We start from the raw sequence: 23,023 nt of genomic DNA on the forward strand, positions 1-23,023 counted from the left end.
AAACCCTGCCTTTGACTATATTGACACAAAAAACGGTCGAAATCCATTAGAGAAAGTATTGCCTCTTTAATGCTGTTGGAATTTCGAAATTCGTAACAAATGTAACATTAAAAATATAAAGGATATGAAAACATTAAGTATTTATGTTTAACTGAAGTGTTTAATCGTTGAATGGAAGTACCAAGTTTACCAAAATAAAAACATTTCCCAAAAATGTAGAAAATCCAGAACATTATGTCCTTAATGTTCGAATCGCAATTTGTAATCTTCGAATTGACGTTCGAATCTAAAATCGAAACAATTTTCTATTTAAATTACTAAGTTGTATGGCTTAGAATTATTTATTTTAAAGTTTCTAATCTAGATAAATGCAGATTGACTCACAGGGACATCTTAAAAAATCTTAAGAATCTTTAAGATTTTTTAAAGAATAATCTATGGCAGAAAGTCATACACGTTGCAGAAATTTATAATTCCATTGATTACTGTACAGTAGCCTCTCGCTCAATCGACTCTTTTTCAATCGGGTGCAAAATTTTGTTGACAATTTTCACGTTTAATTGTGAAGCAAATTTGCTCAAATTCGCTGTAGTTCGACTTATTTTACCATGATTCTTTATAATTGAGCACTTTTTGTGGAATTTACATTTTGCCCCATATTCCCGATTGCGAGAGAGTCTACTGTATTCTCTACCCCAAAAAAGTAATCAATTCCCCCAACCAACCCCTTCAATCCCTCAAAATGCAACCCCAACCACTGCAGAATAGTAATGAGAAAAAAAGACTCACCGTTGTGTCCGGAATTCGTGATGATCACCCAGAAATCGATGGTTTTCTCAGGTCCCAGCTCCTCGTAGTCCCACTTCTTCCTCACTCGCACTGCCCCATTGGCCTCAACGCCCACCCAAACGTTCTCATCCCGAATCTTAAATGTCTCCCGGTCGGTTTCCTTTTCCAGCGTAAACACAATTTTGCCATCAACATCTCCATCGGTTTCTGTGAATTCGATTCTTTTGGTTGGACGCACAGCACGCGTGACCCGACGTTTATCGCGACGATGGGAATGTTGATTGATGGCGTCGTGATTGAGATGCTGGACAATCATGGGAATGGGTTCGGGTGCGACGAATTCAATGAGAATCCTGGCGGGTTTGGCACTGGAAAGGCTCGGGGAACGAAGATCATGGGCTTCGACTTCCACGAGGATTTCCTGCATGTCAGGTTCGTTTGCGAGGAGAAGTTCACCGGTTTGAGGAACTATGATAACGTAGTTGCTGGGGGTTAGGAGTTTGTAGGCCACTTTGTCTCCATCCTCATCTTTGGCTTCAACATGCCCCAGTCGACTGAACCGTGGCCAGGAGACTGTTGAGTTTCCATGGAGATCGGTACTCTTCACCCCGGCCATTGAGAACTTGTATTCCGGTCGAGAGAAGACCGGTCTGTTGTCATTGACATCTAGAACGGTCACTGCAATCTTAGCTATGGCTTTGTTTATGCCTTCTGCATCTGCGGCTTCGATGGTCAGGGTGTAGTCTTTCTTTTCTTCTCTGTCGAGGGATTTTGTTGTTACAAGGATCACCCCATCGGTTTTCTCTCCTTCTGAGATCGATATAACATCAGCAACCTTTTCTGTTGTCAGGTCCTTAAGGGCAAAGGCCTTGTCTTCATTGCCTGAGATGATGCGGTAGCTGATGGACTTGCTACCACTTGCTGAATTTGCTTGAAGATGGGGTATTCCTCGTACAGGAGTGCCTGGAGGTTGGTTCTCCATGACTTCTCCTACTGTATCGAGGGTTGCCCCTGGGAACCTTAGCATATCCTTCCGATCCATCACGAAGAGTTCCAAATGATGGGTTGCTGTTGAATTGGGAGTCTCCTCGAGGACTGTAAGATGAACTGGTTGATTGACAAGGGGCGATAAGTCTCCAGTTGTCATCACAACCCCATTCTCTAGCACTGTGAAGTACTTGGAGTAGGTAGTGTCGAGGAGTCGGAAGTTTAGAGTCTGACCATATTCAGGCTGATGCAGTGACGTCACATTCGATGGTTCTAGTTGTTTTATTGTATACCCGGGATATGTGTCGTGTGGAAGGACAAGGGACAGGGCATTTTTGGTCACTGCAAAGTCCATCATTGGTGCCAGAGGTGCATCCTCAGAAGCCAATGCTGTGGCTAGGACAACCATTAGCATAAAGCCCGACCACATCGGTCCTTTCTTCTTTCTCATCTTCCTACCACCGCTGAGAACCAACATTATGCCCGAGCTAATGTTGGAACTCGAATTTTTCGATCTTCCCGATAAGTCAATAGGCTTGAAATAGTATTCGTGTACGTCCAATTAGACAGTCTTTGTCGGCAATTTGCCTTTTACGTGGTTCTGTTTATGTCACAAGAATACAACAATTCAACTTGTAACACACACCCTATCTTCTTCGGATCTCTCACCCAAATCTCTCCCGCGATTCTTGTATATTACCTTTCACCTTCTTTTTTCCTACACGATTTTCTTCTTTCCCTCACTCTTCTCCCTAAAAGCAATTGAAAATCACTCACTATGCACAAATTGTCGGTAGCCTAAGTACACATTTGAAGTCATTAGTCCAAACAGGCATCCGGTTAATGAAGCCACTGAGATATGAGATCTCTTCTGGTGCTGGGACAGAGCAAAAAAAAAATAGCGCCACACTATGACACCATTGTCGTCTCAGTCACATCACCTGAAATTCAATAGAACAATATTTCATTAGTTTGGAGAATTCAGTGGGTGAGATTCAATTGGGCGTGTGTTTATTCCCTCTTTCCACTCTCTATCAAACCCATCCTATAAATACTATTAATTGACATGGAGACACTTATCACATTGGGAGCTGATGTGACATCGACCTGATCATTGTCTTTAATTTCTTTTTCTCTCTAACTTTGCTGTTCATTGTGCAGCAGATAAATTCACCCATTTAATCGATTATTTCGGCTGAAGAATTGATTTTGAGAGAAGAATAGATGTGCTACCTCAATCAACAAATGATGAGTGGGTTGCATCATGTTGAGATCCAATGTTTAAATTTTAAGAACTGACCACCTCTCTTTAAGATCTCCTCAAAATCAAGGTGATGGACCTTACTCAAAAGAAATATGCAGAAAAATAGTGATTGGAAGGGGTGGAGCAGATGGAATGATTTAGGTAAAAGTAGCCCCTAGGTTAAGGCTTTTTTTTAGAGGGAAATGGGGCACCGAAAATCAGAAGCCATTATCTCTTACCGTTTAAGCTTAATCTAGGTTTTTCAGGACAATCTGTCCTTCCGGGGAGCGCCGGAATTTGTTGATCATATCCTATGAATGAAACACACAATTGTACCAGAGCTTTCGACACTTATCTAGTAAAATTGTTTGTTTGATTCCTAGGATTTGATCAACAAATTCCGACGCTCACCGGAAGGACAGATTGTCCTGAAAAACCTAGCTCAGTTACACCACTGTCGGCTATACCTTTAGACAACAGTTTCAGTTTAAGCCTAATGGTTTCTACACACTACAACCAATTTCCGTCAAAAATTGCCTTTTTAAAAAAAAAATCTGACGTTTCTGCCTACAAGGATAGGGAAAATTTTCTTTAAAAAGGATTTTTTTAAAGAAATTGCTCCTACCCAGGGAGCACAGTTAGCAGAAAAAAATAGCATTTTCAGCATTATTTCGCTGAATCGGTCTGCTGGCCAGTCAGCAGCTCTCGAACAAAAAGTGCTAAGCAAATACATGAAAATGGCACTGCTTAGCGCTCGCAGCGGATGATGGCAGAACTAAACACTGTCGGTAGATGGCGCTGGAAACCATTTAGCAGATTTTCTCTTTCATTTGTTTTCTTTTTCTCTCAAAATGAACTTGGAGTTTCCCCTGAAATTATTTATCAACTTGGGGGATATTATAATCACGATTTTTATTACCTATATTGTTATAGGATTTATGCTGCGGTATGCTGTCTATAGAAAATGGTCAAATAGGAGTATTAAACATACTCCCGACCAAAAATTCTGCATTTTTTAGTGAATTGCGTCATTATTTTCTTGAGAAAAAAATTATTTATGAAAAATATGTTTTTTCTTTTGAAAAAAGCATATTTTCCTCAATTTTGGCAATTAAATATTGGCATTTTTCCTGAACCAGCCATCGATATATTATGCTCACATTCGATCACAACTATTGTAAATGATCGGAAAACTGGATTTTTCTACTTGTTTATGGTAAATAAAGTTGCAGAATCATTTAAAATCGTTTTAAAATATATTGCTAACCTACTTAGTAAGTTCAATGATAGTTTTAAAAATACTACAAAAAATCCTATTAAAAAAATTTATTAGACCAATGCTGTATTGGTCTAATAAAACATTTTTGGATTATAAATTTTCTGAAGCGCATTTTTGCGCAAAAAATTACTTTTATTATCGCGGTATAATAGCAAATCAACAAATTATTGCTTTTTTTAATACTGCACATATTCTTTTTTTAAATCAAAATTTAATTCGATTTGATGATTTATTTTCTTTTTAATTAAAATGACACGTGTTAATATTTTTAAAAAAAGAGATTTTATATACCTTTAAAGTCAGGAAAATATGCCAATTAGTTGAAAATCATTTTGCGTCGACTGTACCATTAAATGAAAATTATATAGGCTCTAAATTTCATATGTTCTTAGTCTTTTTGTATTTAAATGAGTTTCCGAAGTTTTTTCAATATGAACTCATGAAAAATTAAAATATCTTGAAAATTCCCAAGAATTTCTTTGGTTATTAATTTTCTGAAATAAACGGACAAGAATTCTTGGCAATGCAATTTTAATTTAGGTGTATTACATTTTTTTGTAAATGGATTTATAATATTTTTTTATTTTTTGTGATAAAATTAAACAATACAAAAATTAAATTGGTCGGAAAAGGTTGAAGAATACATATTATTCAAAATATATTATAAATATTATATTTTAAAATTTTTGCGAATTTTAGTTTGTTTCCTTTATTTTTTAATGTCAAATGTGGTTATTGTAAGAATCATGGAATTGTAATAATGGAAAGGGTTTACATTTAGCTAGACAAAAACCAAATTCATTAAAGTCTCTCATTCGATTAGGGAAAAAGAATAGCTTTGACTAATTGCCGCTGCGATCGCTAGTGTAACTTGTGTGTATTCTGTGGCGTACTCTTAAGAATCTTAAGAACTTCTATAGGAATTTCAACAGAAAATTCTCACTTTAAGTCTTTAAAAAGTGCACTAGAAGACTTCTGTGGCGGACAATCCTCTGATGAAAACCAAAAGAACTGAAGGTAACTGAAGTTCAGAGCAGCATTTATCGACCATGAAGATTGGATCGTCACCCAAAAAAAGTTAACTTTTTGAAAATTATTCATCGTTATTAACAAATTATTTTTTGCATCATGTGTTCTATTTTAGTAACTAATGCAAGACATTTTGCAAAAAATTATATCCTAAAATTAAAGAATAATTTCGGAAAAAATCATTTTATTTTGGAGAGATGATCTAACCTTCATGATCGATACATGCTCCGCTGATCTTAATATTCACAATCACTATTAAAAAAAAATAAAGAAACAAAGTTCTACTAGAGATTACACTGCTTAAAAAATATAAATATTGCAAAATTTTTATTTGGCATCGAAAAAATGTACAGGAAAGATTAAAATTCACTCATTAAAAAATTAAATTAAAAATTGGGGAATAAGTGGCGCAATAGGCAAGACCGTTGGCTCTTGGGCGGATCAATTCCCAAGGTCGATTTACTGTTGTGGGTTCGAGTCCCGCCCGGTGCTAAGATCTGAATGTCTAATTTAAACTATTTTCATATGTTAATAACGTAATATAATGCACCGCCCGCCCAACAACTCCGGGAGCATGGAAGAAGCATTCACAATGCGAGGAAGGTACTTCTGGGCGAGTCTACGAACCGACTAGCAGATTCTTCTAACACGGAATATGGACATTGTAAAAGTGATTACCTTTGTAATGAATACATATATCTCGATACGATTAATAAATAATTAAAAAAAATTAAAAAAAATGGTCGGTATACTAACTAGAAGTTCGAAGCGACATTTTAGATTTTTTGCATTGTATTATCACTAGAAATATATAAAAATTCATGGAAATTTGAGGAACAAGAGAAGTGGCCGAAATTGCAAGCCGGCCGAAATTTGGCATAAATACCCTAAGGGCATTTGGAAGTTAAGCAATTTTTTTTAGTAAATTTCCAAAAACGTAATCTTAAGATTTTTTATATTGCCCAGAAAATTTCAAAAATAAATTCTTTATTTCGCGAGAGTTTAAAAGAAAATCATTTATCTAAGATAATTTGAAATTGGGGCACCTTTGAATTAGGACTTTTTTCTATTTTTTTTTCTATAATGGAACTGTGGATTATCAATAAGTAATTCTGCTTGATAATTGGTTCGAAGAGCTAAATTATATCGCAGTAAAGCTCAGTTCTATTTCGAAATAAGAGAAATTGCCCAATCTCAAAGGTGTTATAGTTCAAAGGTGCCCCACTTTTCCCTACTACACTGAGAGAAATCCGAAAAAGTTAAGATAACATTCCGGAAATGTTAATTTTACCCTGCAGTATTGGTCCAAAATTGGTGTAAATATTACCATTTTTAGGTGTATTGGGGATTGAAGTTACCCTTCTTTCATGTTGATTTTACCCTTAAAAAGGTGTAAAATTAACATTAAAAAATGTTGATATATTTTTTAATGTGTTAAAGTTATGACGGAAAAAGTTAATCGCAACCTCTTTTTTTCTCAGTGTAAGGACAAAAATGTGAATAAAAATCACAATTAATTTTAATAATTCTTAATAGCAATATCAACTGAATTGGTCACTTCTGAAGGAACTGAACACTCCATAAAATTTATCTTCGAAAGACATTTCGACAAATTGTATCCGATTCCTGGCTACATCAAAATATTAAACAAATCCTCAAAAATCCTCCTATATTTTGCGTTTTTTTTTTAGCAAATCTCCCAACATTACAAAATTCCAAGCAATAAACAATCATTAAATCAGATTTATTTGGTACAATAAAAATGTGTGACTTGGTCTTGAGGAAGAAGTTGTTGGAAAATCATGCAAAATGATCTGAGAATCAACACATGAAGCCATTGTAGAAGAATTTCCATATAAATGGACTCAATTAGGGGGGTATTTTATTTCTAAGAATATTCATCATGGTGTTTAGTTTCTTTAAACAATTTTCGCAAGATCTCCTGATACGTCAATTCTAATCAATTCCCTCGAGCGCTTTCTCTGCTGGTTGGACTTGGACTTTTTTTCTGGCTAGAGAAGTTTGTTTGGTGTATTTGAATTTTTCCCAGACATCCCACTACAACAAAAAAATAGCCACAATAAATAAAATCAATTCATCGACCACGAGTTTGGGGCAAAAAACTAGTGGTGAGAAAAAAAAATGTCTCCACAATACTATCAATGACAATAAATTTGCATGATACTATTCCTCAGTAAATCGATTTTGTCCCCCCGTATCTAGCTATATATCTCATGTCGGACATCAATGATTATAAAAGGCAACAGTCATAAAAAGCAAACCCGCATAAGCATGACAAAATCATTGATTTTTTTTTCGAGAGGGAGAGATACTCCTCAATAGCAACACCATTCCCAAAATCGGAACTCCAGCTCATTTTCCCACCATGACACCTGTGCATTTCACAATGAATAATACATTCAACAAATTCTTCCTCTCCTGGTCATTCCTCCTCATTCCAGCACGTTTGCTGTTTGCTTTGTGATCAACAAACTCAGGAGAGGAAGAGACCGACCCAGAGAAACTAAAAACAACAACAAAAAAACCTTCAACAATAATTTAAAGGGAAAAAAATAGCTTTAATGACACTAATGCAGAGAACAAGATGATCATCGAGGCCCCCCAAAGATCTACTCCTCTTCTTTAGCCTCAAGTCCACAGCAATCCAATTGGTGCTGGGCTCCCTTGTGAGATCGCAAACAGTGTCATGTGGAAGATATTTAGTTGTTCTTTTTTTTTTTGAGAAATATTGGCCTTTTCACTGGAAAACCCGTGAAACATTTGTTTATTTCAATTTATTCAAATTGAAACATGAAATTCCGCAAGGAAAGAAAATTGAGATGTGATGTAGGATGTGAATTATATTTTATTGCACTGAGAAAAACCGAAGTATGGATGCTTGTGATAAGTTTGAGCTAAAAGATACATGTGTACAAACTTTGTTGTTTAGACTCTAAATGGGTAGAATTTTGAAAATCTAAAATTTTGAGTTTTTTACATCATGCTGTACGCTAAACAGTTAGAGTTATAGACTCGGGATCACCAGGGGACCCTCCATAATTCGATTAAAAGATCACTAACATGACATTCTCCAAAAAGAATTTTTCTCTTCAAGCTCTTCAAGCCTCTACCAAGTTGACTTTTTTTTTTTAAATAGAGCTATTTAAAACCAACTCATAACTTAATCTCGGTCTCAGCTCAAAGTACTCCGAAAGAAAACGTATTTAAACAGAAATCTAATATATTTATCCCTCCACACAGTATTCGATCTCATAATGCGAAATGACTTTAAAAATATTTCTAAGTTTTGAATATTTTCGAAGATAATGAGTAGGGGCTTTTTTCTTAAATAGGGTGTTCTGTAAATTTCGTAAGATTTAAATTAATCAAAAACGCATTTTTTCTCAATTACATTTCTTTCTAAATTGAAAAAAAAAACATAAGATAGGGTTTATATATCAAATATCGCATCCAGTAATTAACCTCAATTGATTCAGTTCTGTGAATTTTTGAATTAGACTCTTCATAGTTAACGAAATTAAATCAATTTTCTGACTAATTCTCGAACCAAATTATTTAATTATTTTTTAAATAATTTTCAAGAACAAAAACATGCCATTTAGTGATGGATTTTTAATAACCCTAATCTATAAACTGTCACGTAGTATTTTTATTATTCGTTGGGGACCTTTATTTCAGAAATGCCGCTAAATTTAAATCTTACGTGATTTTTGAGACACACTTTATAATCTTATTGAATTCTCTAACTAAGTAAAATACTTATAATCTGCTTATAGTACTCTTGGTTCCGTTCTTAGTCGTGGATTCTACAAGTAAAGAGGGGTACTCTAGAGGTGTACTGTAGAGCCCTTACAGCCCCATATTCTCATTAAGACGTTTAAAGGGGAATTAAGACTTCGTCGGTTGCGTACCTCTGTCGTATCTGCATTTGTTTTGTATCTGCATTCGGTACAAGCTACAACACAGACATCCCCTCTTGCGTGAAATGCTGATACAAAAGAGAGAAGAAACGGCGGCTTATCCAAAGCTTTTTAGCGTCTTAGACTGTTTTTGATTTTCCTTTTATTTGATAATTTTGCTTTTTCTTTTGTAAATTCCTTTTTGATGACGCAGATGGCTCATACAACCTGAGAAGGAGTTTTCCACCGTTTTCACTCTGGAGGTTGGTCACCAACACTAAGACGGCGGTGGCCGCTACTACTCAAATATGAAATCCTTTAAACTCTGTATTTCTGAAATATGCTTTCAAGAGCACTAGCTCAAAAGCAGTCATATATATAATAATAATAATAATAATAAAAGAGGTAATATTTAAAAAAAAAAAAGAAATGCAGATACGACATAGATAGACGCAACCGACGACTTATCAAAGTCTTAGTTCTATAAGGCAGCTATTTAGCATTTAGCTTCTTGGGTTATTTCTCTCGAAAATACGTTTTTAGAAAATATCGATCGATTATTCAATTAAAAGTTTCTTGTTAAAAGTATTATGAAATCTTTAAATAAAAATTAGCACTAAACTTCGACAAAACTTGTACATACAATTTGAGGTAATATTATTAAAAATTATTTATTTGTGCATACAAAGCACCCAGAAAAAGAAACTGCAACACCTTATTATTATCATTATTAATCGAGTCGAGAACACTGCTATTAGATTCGTCATGAAGATTAAAGAGTTTATGAACTTTCTTTCTTCCCAATTAAAAAACAAATAATTTAAAACACGTTTTTGAATATTAAAATCACGAGACAATATTAAAAAAATCAACACGGTTTAAGTAATGTCTTAATCAAGATATCAATAGTAGCTAGATACCAAAAAAAACACAAGAATTTAACACAATTAAGGGGGCGGTGAGAAATCAAGAGGGAAAATATAGTTGCTTTTTGTATTTTTTTCAGACGATAAAGAAACATCCAATGTTTCTGAAAGGTTTATATTATTAAAGTGCTTGCTTAAATAATACTTTTTCGGAAAATATACTTATTAAGAAATGACGGGCTAATAAGTTGATCAGTGGGGCGCCTTGCCAAGGCAGTGTCTAGTTACCGGTAAATGTGTAGTTCATAAGTCTTAAAATACAAAACAATATCTTTAAAAAAAAAGTCAATTGTGAAAACTGCCTTCTTTTAGATGTTTTAGCAGTTAAAAATTAATATTTATAAGTGTATGTCATAATTAAACTAAGAAAACTCGAAAAACATTAAGAAATTGAAAAAGGTTTTTAAAACATTTTTGGACAAAATTTTGACTTTAACTATGCCGTAAAAGAATATCAAAATTGGTTTTCAAGAATTATTTTAGTTCTATTAGAAGAGAATTTAATTCTGACGAGAATAAGCTGTAATTTGTTTCATTCCGTCAATAAGTTTTTTTCTTAATCTTTCCTACAAATTCAAAGATTTTGTAAAAATGAGAAGTGCTTGAAAGGTTTCGTCACTCTATTTTCGAAAATGCTTCGAATTGGATTCTGACATTTTTGTGGCATATTCTTAGATAAGTTATTTATCGATTTATGCAATTAAAATAATATAGATTTACTTTGACTTTGTAGTTCAGGCTACCCCCTTAAACAACATTTATTTAATCATATTGATTTTTTTGCACCTACAAAGCAGCTCAAAAAAACTTCGATACAATATGCTTATTTATTCGTGTTGAAAATTTCGTAAATTTTCGAATTTCTATGCAAGGATACCTAAAATTTGTAACTTGTTTTATTCTATTTGAAAATTTAAGAAAACGCAATTTTTTTTTAAACATTATTTGAAGTTTTTGTTTATATTTTGTTTTTTTTTTTTAATTGTGAAATGAGTTTCAAAATGTCTTTTATTGCAATTTTCTTTAGAATGTCATATGTGAAACAAGTATAAAATAAAATAAAATTTTAGTTTTTTCTTTAAATAAATAAAAAACAGAATGCTTTATATGGTACTGTTCATTTAGAAAAGATAATTGCAAACTTTTTTTTCTGAAAATCGTAAGACAAATGAGACAAATGATGAATTCCTAAATTAGAAAAAACTGAGATTGGAAATGAAGTTTTTAAAGCCCTTACATAAGTGTTCCAAAAATCATGAAATTACAGTACGACTCCAGAATTGTTCACCCTTTAAATTTTTAAACTCCAAAACCCGAGATCTCCGTATTTAAATATTTTGCTAATCCCGAATTACGGAAGCCAGGATTTCGAAAATTTAGGATTTTGGGAACCCGATGCCAAGGACCACGCAGAATCCCGGAGCCCAAGATCTTCGGTATTTCAGGATTTTCATGTCCCCAGAATTTTCGAAATTCCAGGTTTTTTTGGATCCCAGGATTCTCGAGAGCCCGTATTGAAAACCCTAGAAGTTTCTTTACAATCTTTTTCGAAATTTTCAACTCCATATTAAAGAAGGTGTATTTATGAGAAAGAGTTCAATTTGGTTGAAGTTTATCATATAAAATCTAAAAAGTAAATTTTGTGAACAGTTGATAGCGCCACCTATTGAGTTTTCTTATGACACTTTCATACCAATCGAGCGAATTCCTATAAAACATGTTTTCTTTTAAGTGAAAATGATAATATATATATATTTAAAACATTAAAAATTTGTTAAAAAAACGATCCTTAAATCATAAATTTGAGGTAACCAAATACAGTAGACTCTCGCTTATCCGTGGACTCTTTTTCCGGGTGACATTAAAAAATCCGTGAGACAGTTGAATTTTAAAAATTTTGTTGACATATTTTCCCCGTTTTGGGTTTTTTTGTTAAAGCAAATGTGCTCTATCTACTGTTAATTCTTTCTCATTGTAACTTTTTTGGACAGTACGCATGTTTAGAGAGAATGTCGATTCAGTCAGATCAGAATTCACTCCATAAATTTGCAATGTAAACAAAAAAATCGTTAGATTTCAAACAAATCACTCTCAAAATCCGTGTGACATTTCGGTCCCGTTCCACGGATAAGCGAGAGCCTACTGTAAAGCGATTTTCAATTAACTATAATCTCCGCCCTTAATACTTTCACTGAGAGAAATCCGAAAAAGTTAAAATAACATTCCGGAAATGTTTATTTTACCCTGCAGTATTGATCTGAAATCGGTGTAAATATTATGCTTTTTAGGTGTATTAGGGGTTAAAGTTACTCTTTCTCATGTTAATTTTACCTTTAAAAAACCGTAAAATTAACATTAAAAAACGTTGATATATTTTTACACCTGGAAAGTGTCAAAGTTACGAGAAAAAAAAAGTTAATCGCACCCCCGTTTTTTCTCAGTGTTGGAATTTGTGGTTATTGCAATAAAGCTTTCTTTATAGAATTATATTATATTTATTAATACCAAGAGGTTGGAGCACTTCTGAAATACCCTGCGCATAAATCAGCTGTAATTTTTTAATTTTTAATTTGAACAAATAAAATAAATATATCATAATTTATTTCTTCTTTTTATCATTTTAAATAGCTCAAAGGGAGGGCTTATATTTTTCTTCCTGTAGATTTTTATGTGTAATATTTGCTATCTTTTATTACATTATAGAAATATGAGTTTAATGCTTCTTTAAAATTTTATTACGAAGATTAAATGAAAACATCTGCATGAAGGATTAGTGGTATATCAAGTGTTTCTTTGTATCAGTGACAGCAGGATTCGTAGTCTGAATCACGGTGCATGTTGAATTGTTTTTTAGCACTTTACTGTTCTCAATTGCTTCTGAATTATCGACTTTTCTTTATCTTAGTTCTTATCTCGACTGTTTTACCCAGTCCTCGCCGTGTTCTAAAATCACCAAACAGTCGTGACAGGAACCAATACAAAGAAGAATCGTTTATGTAGAAGCACTTGAGAACAGTAAAGTGCTAAAAACAACATGTTAATTTTCTATTTAAAATTAGGAACTAAAAATTGAGAACAGTTGTCAGCGCCACTCGTATGGAGGAAAAAGTTGTCAGTATCATTGAATTGTTGTCAATTTTGTTATATTTTATTTCCATATTAAAATATATTGCTTTAAATAAATTTATAGTGTTAATTAAATAAATTTGATTGAAGTAAATTATCATAAATTGAAAATAATGAAAATGCATAGACGTTTCCATTTATCGGTCCATTAATTTTTAAAAGTTTGTGGTAAACTAAAACATAAATTTTATTAAGTGCAGTTATTTATAACAGAAAATTAATATACAAATTTCCCACTCTACTCATCGACTTCAAACTCAATTTTATCTGAGTGCAAAAAAAATTGAGTATAGTTCAAAAGCAAAACTTTAAAATGCTTTTAAAGTGTTTCAGAAAATATTTTCAATTCAAAAGTTTATGTTAATAGCAAAATAGGGTTATTAATTTCAATGGAAATTTTCGCACTATCTTTCTATCAGGAAGAAACTTTAGCGTGAGAGACTGACTAGGGAAAAAAAGAGAGTAGAAAAAAGAGATTAAATTTTATGGTAATTAGTTTTGGCATCGTCGCATGATTATTATTTATATTTTTTTCATCTTTTTTTCCGTGGTCTCCTCAATTCCCGTAGAAGACTCACTTATTGATTTTTGTCGTCGGTCCAGACTCGGCGCTTAATTTTTGCCCTGGACGAAGTGAATTAAGAGGCTATAGAGAGGTAAAAAAAAAAGCGCCGAGATTCGATTAACTAACAGCTTTTGGTGTTTATTTTACACACAGAACAAATCTCTTTTTATTCATCGCATGCTTCTTAGGGCAACCACCATATTAATAATGGACAATTAATACAAGCGCTTCACGCTGTGATCAGCAGAATTGATTTAAATGCTCTGTGCAAGAAGTAACAGAAAATGATAGACAAACATTTAATGTTGGAAATGTCTTCCAAATGGAGATACATTGAGAACAATAAATTGCCTTTTCTTCTCCCAACAATTCTCATTTTACCTTCAAGGCACCAAATCCAACCGCTCTTTATTCACTACAATTCAATACCGCATATTATCTGTCTAATAGAGTAATTATTTCTGGAACACAGATCTCTAATGACTCAACATTTATCTTACAACATGGAAAGTCTTGTCGATGCTTCAGCTAAAAGACATATTCTTTTTCAGGTCCCATTTTAATGATTTTTTTTTGTTGAAATTTTGCTCAGAGATTCAGTTGACTTGATGGTGTCTGAAAACATATTTATTCGATACATATTGAAGAAGAAAACTGCATTTTCCACAAGGAGGAAATTCAATATGTTCATCCGTATGCACTAGCTTCAAAATTCAATTTAAATCCAACCGTTTCGCACAAAAATCCTCACCTAAGTGGCAAAATATTGGCAGAAAAGCTCAGGAAAATTGACTATCACGGAGTCGATTTATGATTGAAAACAGATTTTGTAGCTGAATTCTGCTCTTTCAACAGAATTTTGCTTTATTAGGGCACGGAATGTACTAGATTAGCTCCTATTCTTATAAAATAATAACACTGAGATATTACTGCTCAAATTCCACAGAGAGTGCAGTAGGGTAAGTGTGCCAAATTTCGGCATAGTTGCATGCAAGCGTCAAAGTCTTAAGTTTGAAATGTAATATTTTAAATACAAATTGATTTTTTTTATTCTTTCTCCTGAAAAAGTGTTGCTTGGAACCTTGTAAAGAGTTTACCGTCTTTATTTACTCTAAAATCATTCTTAAAACATTTTAAAATGAATAAAAATATAGACATAGCTTTGGTGCCCTATTTCGGCCACCTTCATTCTCATAGTTCCTTGCGCTTCGGGAATTCTTCCAATATCTTTTTCACGTTATCTCGTTTGTCGAACCTACATTTTTTGTTATTCTTTTGCATTGTATAATCTCTAGAGTACGTAAAATCTAAAAATTCATGGAGATTCGAAGAACAAAAAAGGTGGCCGGAATTTAGCACACTTACCCTATATGTAATCCCACCATGTTTTTTTTTAGAATTGCTTGTCGTGCGATTTTTTTTCATTTTTGGATATGCTTTAGAAATTATCCAAGCTGACATTTCATTCATATCCAAAAATACCGTTGAATCATTCCTAGTAACGGCTTTTCAAGGTAAAAGGTTCAAAAGGCTCTGGAGTGAGAGTATCTCCCGAATGGTATCATATTTAAGCTTTTTGGAAAGGTCTTAGAATTTCTGACAAGACAGAACCGATTCCGATGGATGATGAGCCGGTAATGAATCTATTCATAACCGATAAGTAATGTTTATCGAAAAATCAATTATTATATTACTCATAAACTATTTTGAGCTATGTTTTGAGTGATTTAATCTGTTCAATAGTGAATCTGTAAAAGATGAATGATGTGAAATTACTTTTAAGGTATTGTATAAATTACGAGTTCGAGCATTATTCAAAGTCTGGAACGTTTTGACACCCCTTCCTCTTTTATTCCATTTTTAGAAATTACACAAGTCCAACGGGTTTGTCTTATGATTCTGAGATTATGGAACTTGGAAAAAAAATTAATAAAGGACAATGGGAAAGATGGTTCAACCTTTCTCCACGAATGAGACCCTATACCATTGAATATGTATTGGCAAAAATAACAACTTTTGTTCCAGGACTAACCACAAAAGTACACCGAGAAAAATTTGGATGGTATTTTCTACAAATCGTGTCTTTAAATTCTACTGTCCCAAAAGATAGTAGAAAATACCATCCTCCATAGAAACTTTCCTTTAGAATCTACCATCTTAACATTTTAAAATTTACTATCCTATGGATAGTAAATTCTAACAGCCGGATGGTAAAATCTACTATCCTCATTTAGATTTTACCTTGACCTCTCTTAGATTCTAATATCCGGGAAGTAAATTTTACTGGCCACATATTAGATGTTAAAATTTAACTGGAAAACAGTAAATTTTGACGGAGGATAGTAATTTGGATTGAAATTACTATCCAAGCCAGTAAAATTTGCCATCCTGCTGTTAGAATGTCATTTTGGAATATCGTGTGTGCCGATGCAACGGTTCCCGATATGCTTTGAATATATTATAGGAGTTCGTGGTGCAGCTGGAAGATGCTTAACTGTCATCACAAAGGTCGCGTGTTCAAATCTCGGCTCAGTCGTCAATGTTGGAAAAAGATTTTCACGCATCAAAATGGCTTGAAATACAGAGAATATCATCCAGGATGGGTCCCAAGCCCTCAAACAACGGCCAAAAATTAATGAAAATAGGGAAAAATAAATTTTTCCGACATTTTTCATTCTAATATCCGGCTAGTAAAATTTACTATCCTGCCAGTAAAATTTACCATCCGGCTAGTAAAATCTAATATCCGGGGATATTAGAATTTACCATCCAGCAATTAGAATTTACTATCCATACAATAGATTCTACAATTTTTGACAGTCCGATTTAATATCGCGTTTGTTGGGTGACTTTTTTACTATCCGGCCATTAGAATTTTGTATGGAGGATGGTAAATTTTACCATCCACATTTTTCTCGGTGTATGTAGGAAAAGCACTAGGGTAAAAAGTGGAAAGCGAGACAGTATGGAAAATGGGACCAAGCAGTGTGGAATGTGAGACACCTCTTTAAAAACTTGATAATAAATCAATTAAATATTTCAATTTTCGATAAAAAGATTTTTAAACCTAATTTTATAATTATTTGAAAAGTTAAAAATTCAAAAGTCGTTATTAAACAATCAAAGGGGGACTTGCAAGAAAATTGAAATTGAGCTTTTTCTTAAATGTCTCCCTTTCCACAATTAGCCCTAGAGCATAAAACGGGTCCCGGTCAAAATCCCGAAAGCCAAAATCCCGAACGCCCACGATTGTTGGAGACAAAGGGAAATCTTCTGTGTCTTGGAAAATTATTCTAAACACATTGGGGATTTTGGCTTTCGGGATTTTGGCTTTCGAGATTTTGACCTTTTCGGGATTTTTGCTTTCGGAATTTTGTCTCACCGAGAAAAATGTGGATGGTAAAATTTACCATCCTCCATACAAAATTCTAATGGCCGGATAGTAAAAAAGTCACCCAGCAAACGCGATATTAAATTGGACTGTCAAAAATTGTAGAATCTATTGCATGGATAGTAAATTCTAATAGCCGGATGGTAAATTCTAATATCCCCGGATATTAGATTTTACTATCCGGATGGTAAATTTTACTGGCAGGATAGTAAATTTTACTAGCCGGATATTAGAATGAAAAATGTCGGAAAAATTTATTTTTCCTTATTTTCATTGATTTTTGGTCATTGTTTGAGGGCTTGGGGCCCTTCCTGGATGACATTCTCTGTATTTCAAGCCATTTTGATGCGTGAAAATCTTTTTCCAACATTGACGACTCAGCCGAGATTTGAACACGCGACCTTTGTGATGACAGTCCAGCATCTTCCAGCTGCGCCACGAATTGCTATAATGTATTCAAAGCATATCGGGAACCGTTGCATCAGCACCCACGATATTCCAAAATGACATTCTAACAGCAGGATTGCAAATTTTATTGGCTTGGATAGTAATTCCAATCCAAATTACTATCCTCCGTTAAAATTTACTGTCTTCCAGTTAAATTTTAACATCTAATATGCGGCCAGTAAAATTTACTTCCCGGATATTAGAATCTAACAGAGGTCAAGGTAAAATCTAAATGAGGATAGTAGATTTTACCATCCGGCTGTTAGAATTTACTATCCATAGGATAGTAAATTTTAAAATGTCAAGATGGTAGATTCTAAAGGAAAGTATCTATGGAGGATGGTATTAGGTGAGATTCTTAACAATCTCACCTACTATAATCCTAACAAAATTTCATGTCGTCCGATCGACCTCAAACTTGGCCAAAATGTGTTTCAGCACTTCCTGATCACGAATATATATGTGGCTATTTTACGTTCCCGGCCGGCCGCTCTTTGGAGCTTAATAGCTCCTAAACTAAAAAAGATATCGACTTGCGGTTTTCGGCAAAGGTTATATATCGGGTGAAAATTGCAACTTGGTGCATTGACCCCCCACCCCCCACCCCTCCTTCCGCCATTTTGAAGACCACCCTTTTTTTGTTTTCTCAATAGCTCCGCCCCTATGGCATCGAGCGGGCTCAAATTTTAGTATGTTATAGCTGGGCCTTAGAGCTTTCCATCAATACCAAACTTAAGGTCCCCCGACCCCCCTGACCCTAGCTATAAGGGTCCAAAAAAAATTTCTTAAAATGGCTATAACTCCGGTTCTAACTGTCAGAATTTAAAAAGTGAGGGCTTTTTGGAAAGCTCTCGTAAAATGCCACTTCCCCTTCTAACATCGCAAGTTCATAAAACCACCGCTAGGGGCGCTATTATTAAAAAGAAAATTTTTAAATCTTATAAGTTAAATAACTCAAAAATTCCATTGTGCATCGGGCTGAAATTTTAGTATGTTGTAGCCGTTGATTATACCTATCAAACAAAAAAAACCTTAAGTCGATATAAAACCCCTGACCCGAGCTATAAGGGGTCAAAGTTCGAACATTGACCGGCCTCTATCTCCGGTTCTAACTAACATAGCGACCTAAATTTTACCTTTTTGGTTTCGTCTCGATGAGCACTTTCAGATGGAAGTTCAAAAAGTCACCACAGGTGGCGCTGTGATAGCATCAAAATTCATCGAAATTCAAAGTCACTTTTCTCAAAAACGGCATTGTGCAAGTTAATGAAATTTTAGTATGTTGTAGTCCAGTGTAGGACGTTTCCAAAATGGTGCGTAAGTGCGCTGTGGTTAAAATAGAACCGGAGATATGAGGGGTCAAAGTTCACAAAATTCAAAAAATCATATCTCCGGTTCTATGTGACCGATTTTGATGAATGAGGGCTTAAACAAAAGATCTCACTAAATACTACAACTTTCTAAAATATTTGAACTTCGTGGGACCAACACCAGGGGCGCCACAGTCGAAAAACCAATTTCAATATCACATAACCTCAATTATCTCGACAGTCGCTGAACCGATTTTGATGATTACTTCGACATAATTGTAGAGCACATTTGTCTCTACATTTCGTCCATACATCATTTTCCGATCAGACTACGCTATCACTCCGATTTTGCCGTTTAAGTGTGAAAAAATTGATTTTTCCCATAATAACGCTTTGAAATCACTCAGATGCCAATTTGACTGCCTCTACTCCACCAAGACACTTAAAATAGGGTTTTAAATGGAAAGTCCCACAAAAAACAACAATTCTTTGATATAGTTGAAGTTCAACAAATGACTACTTGGGGAACTCTGGATGAAAAAACGAGTTAAGAAACAAAAAAACCTCGCTTATCTTGACTTCTGAGTAATCGATTAGATCAAGTTCTACGGCAAAATTATAGAGAACATTCTGGTCTACATTTCACCCATATATCACTTTTGTGCCAGTTCATCCAAATCCTTGATATTTTGGTTTAAATACAAAATTTGTATAATTTCACGAATTTGATTCAATATAACTGAATGGCGTCTCCCAACTTCAGCTCCAAATCGAATTTGCATGCACTCCGAGTTAGCTCACGTTAAGAATCTCACCTACATAAGCCGGTTAGGATTATCTGTCCCTTTTCTACTATCTTTTGAGGCAGTAGAATTTAAAGACACGATTTGTAGAAAATACTATGCAAATTTTTCTCGGTGCTGCCACCGATTTAAATATTTTGAATAATATGTTCAGAGTACAAATATCTTAATTAAGCCATCATTATAGCCTGAAGCTTTTGTTAAAATTCTTTTGGTATCAGTATACCGATATTTAGAGTAGACATTTTCAACTCTAGTCTCTTTTTTAAGAAGAATACTTCTGTAACGGAAGCAAAACGAAAGCAATACTTTTAATGAAATTATGGGACATTCGAGGATATTTGAGGGAAATCTGGATAATTGCAAGGAAAATTGAGAGATAGGGATACGATTTCTTCCACGAAAATGTTTCTTGAGTTATCCTTTAGAAATCGTTCTTTTGCACAACCATAAGAGCTACTAAATGGAGCATTCACACGAAAAATTTAAAAATATCTATTTAAAGCTTAAGTTATAGATCGATTTTGAACCGAATTTCATTAAGATCAATGTGAGTTCTCAGACGAATAACGTTAATTTCCCAAGGACTGACAGTCCTTTTTGACTTGGGTCTCGGCAGCACTGGTAAAATTGAAGGGATCTAATTGGATCATAATTGATCATTTGAAAGGATCAATAGTGTCTCTTGAAATTGTGTACCCACATTTATCACGAATGATAATATTTTATCGCAAACTTATTACTCATATCATATTTCGAATGTAATACAACATATAACATTATAACATATTTTGATTGTTTTTATTAGTTTATTTCTGAGTTAAATAAGTGTCAAAACAGGAATACCTTCAAAGGGACCCTGGTAATCCTTTCATTTTCACCAGACAGTGGGTAATTTGTAAGTCATACATCAATATCTACAAAATGGGCATAGTCCCATCTTTGGCAAAGGGTTGGACCAGCTCCCATACAATTCTGTCCATTGTCCTTTCTAGATAATATTATATAAGCAACTAACTTTTGCTTAATTAAGCAATTCAAAATTGAGCTATAAAATACAATTGATTTTTTGATGTTTTGTGAATTCGAAGACTAACGCATGCAAGTTCAACCCTTGTCATTCATTGAGAAAAAAGAGGGTGCGATTAACATTTTTTCCTCAGAATTTTAACACTTTCTAGGTGTAAAGATATATGAACATTTTTTAATATTAATTTTATACCTTATTAAGGGTAAAATTAACATGAAAAATTATACCTTTAACCCCTAATACACCTAAAAAGCGTAATATTTACACCGATTTTGGATCAATACTGCAGGGTAAAATTAGCATTTCCGAAATGTTATTTTAACTTTTTCGGATTTCTCTCAGTGATCCTTAAAACGTTTGCTCATGAGGGAAAGATGGGGCTATTTTGAGCTGTGGCGTTACATTGATATAAGATTTTTCGCACAAAGTAACTTGCGCTATCTCTCTGTTCTTGTGTTTGAGATAATCAGTTTTAATGAAATTATAGTTGTAATATGGATAAAGTATTATTGTGAATATTCCACTAGAGCAGACTTCGCCAGAGCTCATTCGTAAAGAAATCGCTCCTCTTCGCTAAAAGTGGGGTGAAGTATTCCTGGTAACCCCAATTCAAAATTTTCACCACTACCCGGTTGAACCAATGTAGTGTCTGTCAAATATGTCACTTTAATTTTGCTACTCTAGTTTTTGCATCAGTCTTCTTTTGTTTCTGGCAAAATTCGCGGCAATTGTCTGGCAATTATTTGCAATAGTGAATCAAGTATGCGCTGTATAGTAAAAGGGTGCAGTGGATCCTCGCAAAGCTTCCACAGGTGAGTAATTGGTTATTTATTTTAAGGAATATAAGTAATTCTCCCTTTTCTCTCCATACTTCTACAAGTTTTGGACTTCTTCCTATTTTTTCGCTAAATTTTTTGATTTCTATAAAATTTTCGATACAGATCTCTTTATTTTCAACCCTCCGAAGGCTCCGAAGAGTTCAAATTTTGCAAATTTTGGACATATAGCTTTATCTTAATTGGCCAAGATATGCTAGCCGGTGTCTGTTTATTTTGTTGTGAGAAAAATGCCTTCGAAATTTTCATGACTGTGTTTCAAAATACCATAATAGTGTTTTTGATTTATATACTTTAATTTCAATTATTATCAAACAAATTATATCTTGATAAAAAGCAAAAAAGCAGAAATATGGAAAAAGGTGAAAGTTTTTAAGCTTAAGATTTTTCTTTTTTGAGATTTTCTTAGTAATTTATTATAATACTGAAATTGCAAGATTTTGTTATACAATTTCAGAATATTTTTATTTGCTGAATTATGAATTTAAGCTAAATACCTTATCTAAATATCTGAAAGCAGAAAGAGTTTATAATAGATGAATTTCCCTAATAAAATAGGATTTTTTCTCTCACAAGGGAGGTTCTCGGACTCATTATCGAGTTCATTGATGAAGCTTTGCATATTACCTAATTTGGGCATGCCAAATTCAATGGTAATGATCACGGATCGAAAACTACTCATCCGATAGTTTTCATTGTCGGATATGTTTTAGATGTCGTCCAGATGGATATTTCGTCCATACATACCAATGACCTTGAAATATTCCTTCATGTCATTTTTCAAGGTCAAATGTATTACGCTTAAAATATTCATTTTTTTCAATCAATTTTATCAAAGTATGATTTCTTAATAACACTAATTTATTGAATAATGAATATAAACCTCTTTAAGCCACTTTAATGCCATTGACACGTTTTTGACATTTATGTATACTTCAATTTTTAAAATATCATTTTAAAAATACTTTATGTCAACCAAATTCTAATATTGGGCATTGACTGTTTTCCTGAAGTAAGACATTAAGGTAATGAAATTTTCATGAAATTTGTGAAATTTATGAAATTTTATGAAAGTTATGAAAATTTACTGGATTATGTTTTAACGATTGTTGATCAATAATTTTAATTTTATAACAAGGATTATAATATGTAAATGAAATGAAATCTCACATATTAGAAGAAAAACAACATCTATTACGACAATTATGTATTGAATTTCAAGTATATAAAGACCTACATGCAATAATGAACAAAAAATGTTATTTTATGGCAGGCTTCACTTACAAAAAAAATATTTTAAAGTCACACAAGACATCTTTAGAAAAACTACGCAGATCAATCA

The 23,023-nt window shown here is 33.6% G+C and overlaps 1 protein-coding gene across 1 annotated transcript in view; it reads right to left on the reverse strand.

The window, feature by feature from the left end:
- The window catches only part of LOC129806624 (neural-cadherin), a 654,674-nt gene that overhangs the window by 566,085 nt on the left and 65,566 nt on the right, over nucleotides 1–23,023 (reverse strand). The window contains exon 2 of the mRNA XM_055855343.1: nucleotides 790–2,717. Within this exon, the coding sequence (XP_055711318.1) occupies nucleotides 790–2,254 (1,465 nt within the window). The 5' untranslated portion in view covers nucleotides 2,255–2,717. The remainder of the gene's footprint in view (nucleotides 1–789; nucleotides 2,718–23,023) is intronic.

Source organism: Phlebotomus papatasi, chromosome 3 (genome assembly GCF_024763615.1).
Source record: "Phlebotomus papatasi isolate M1 chromosome 3, Ppap_2.1, whole genome shotgun sequence".
Lineage (NCBI taxonomy): Eukaryota > Metazoa > Arthropoda > Insecta > Diptera > Psychodidae > Phlebotomus > Phlebotomus papatasi.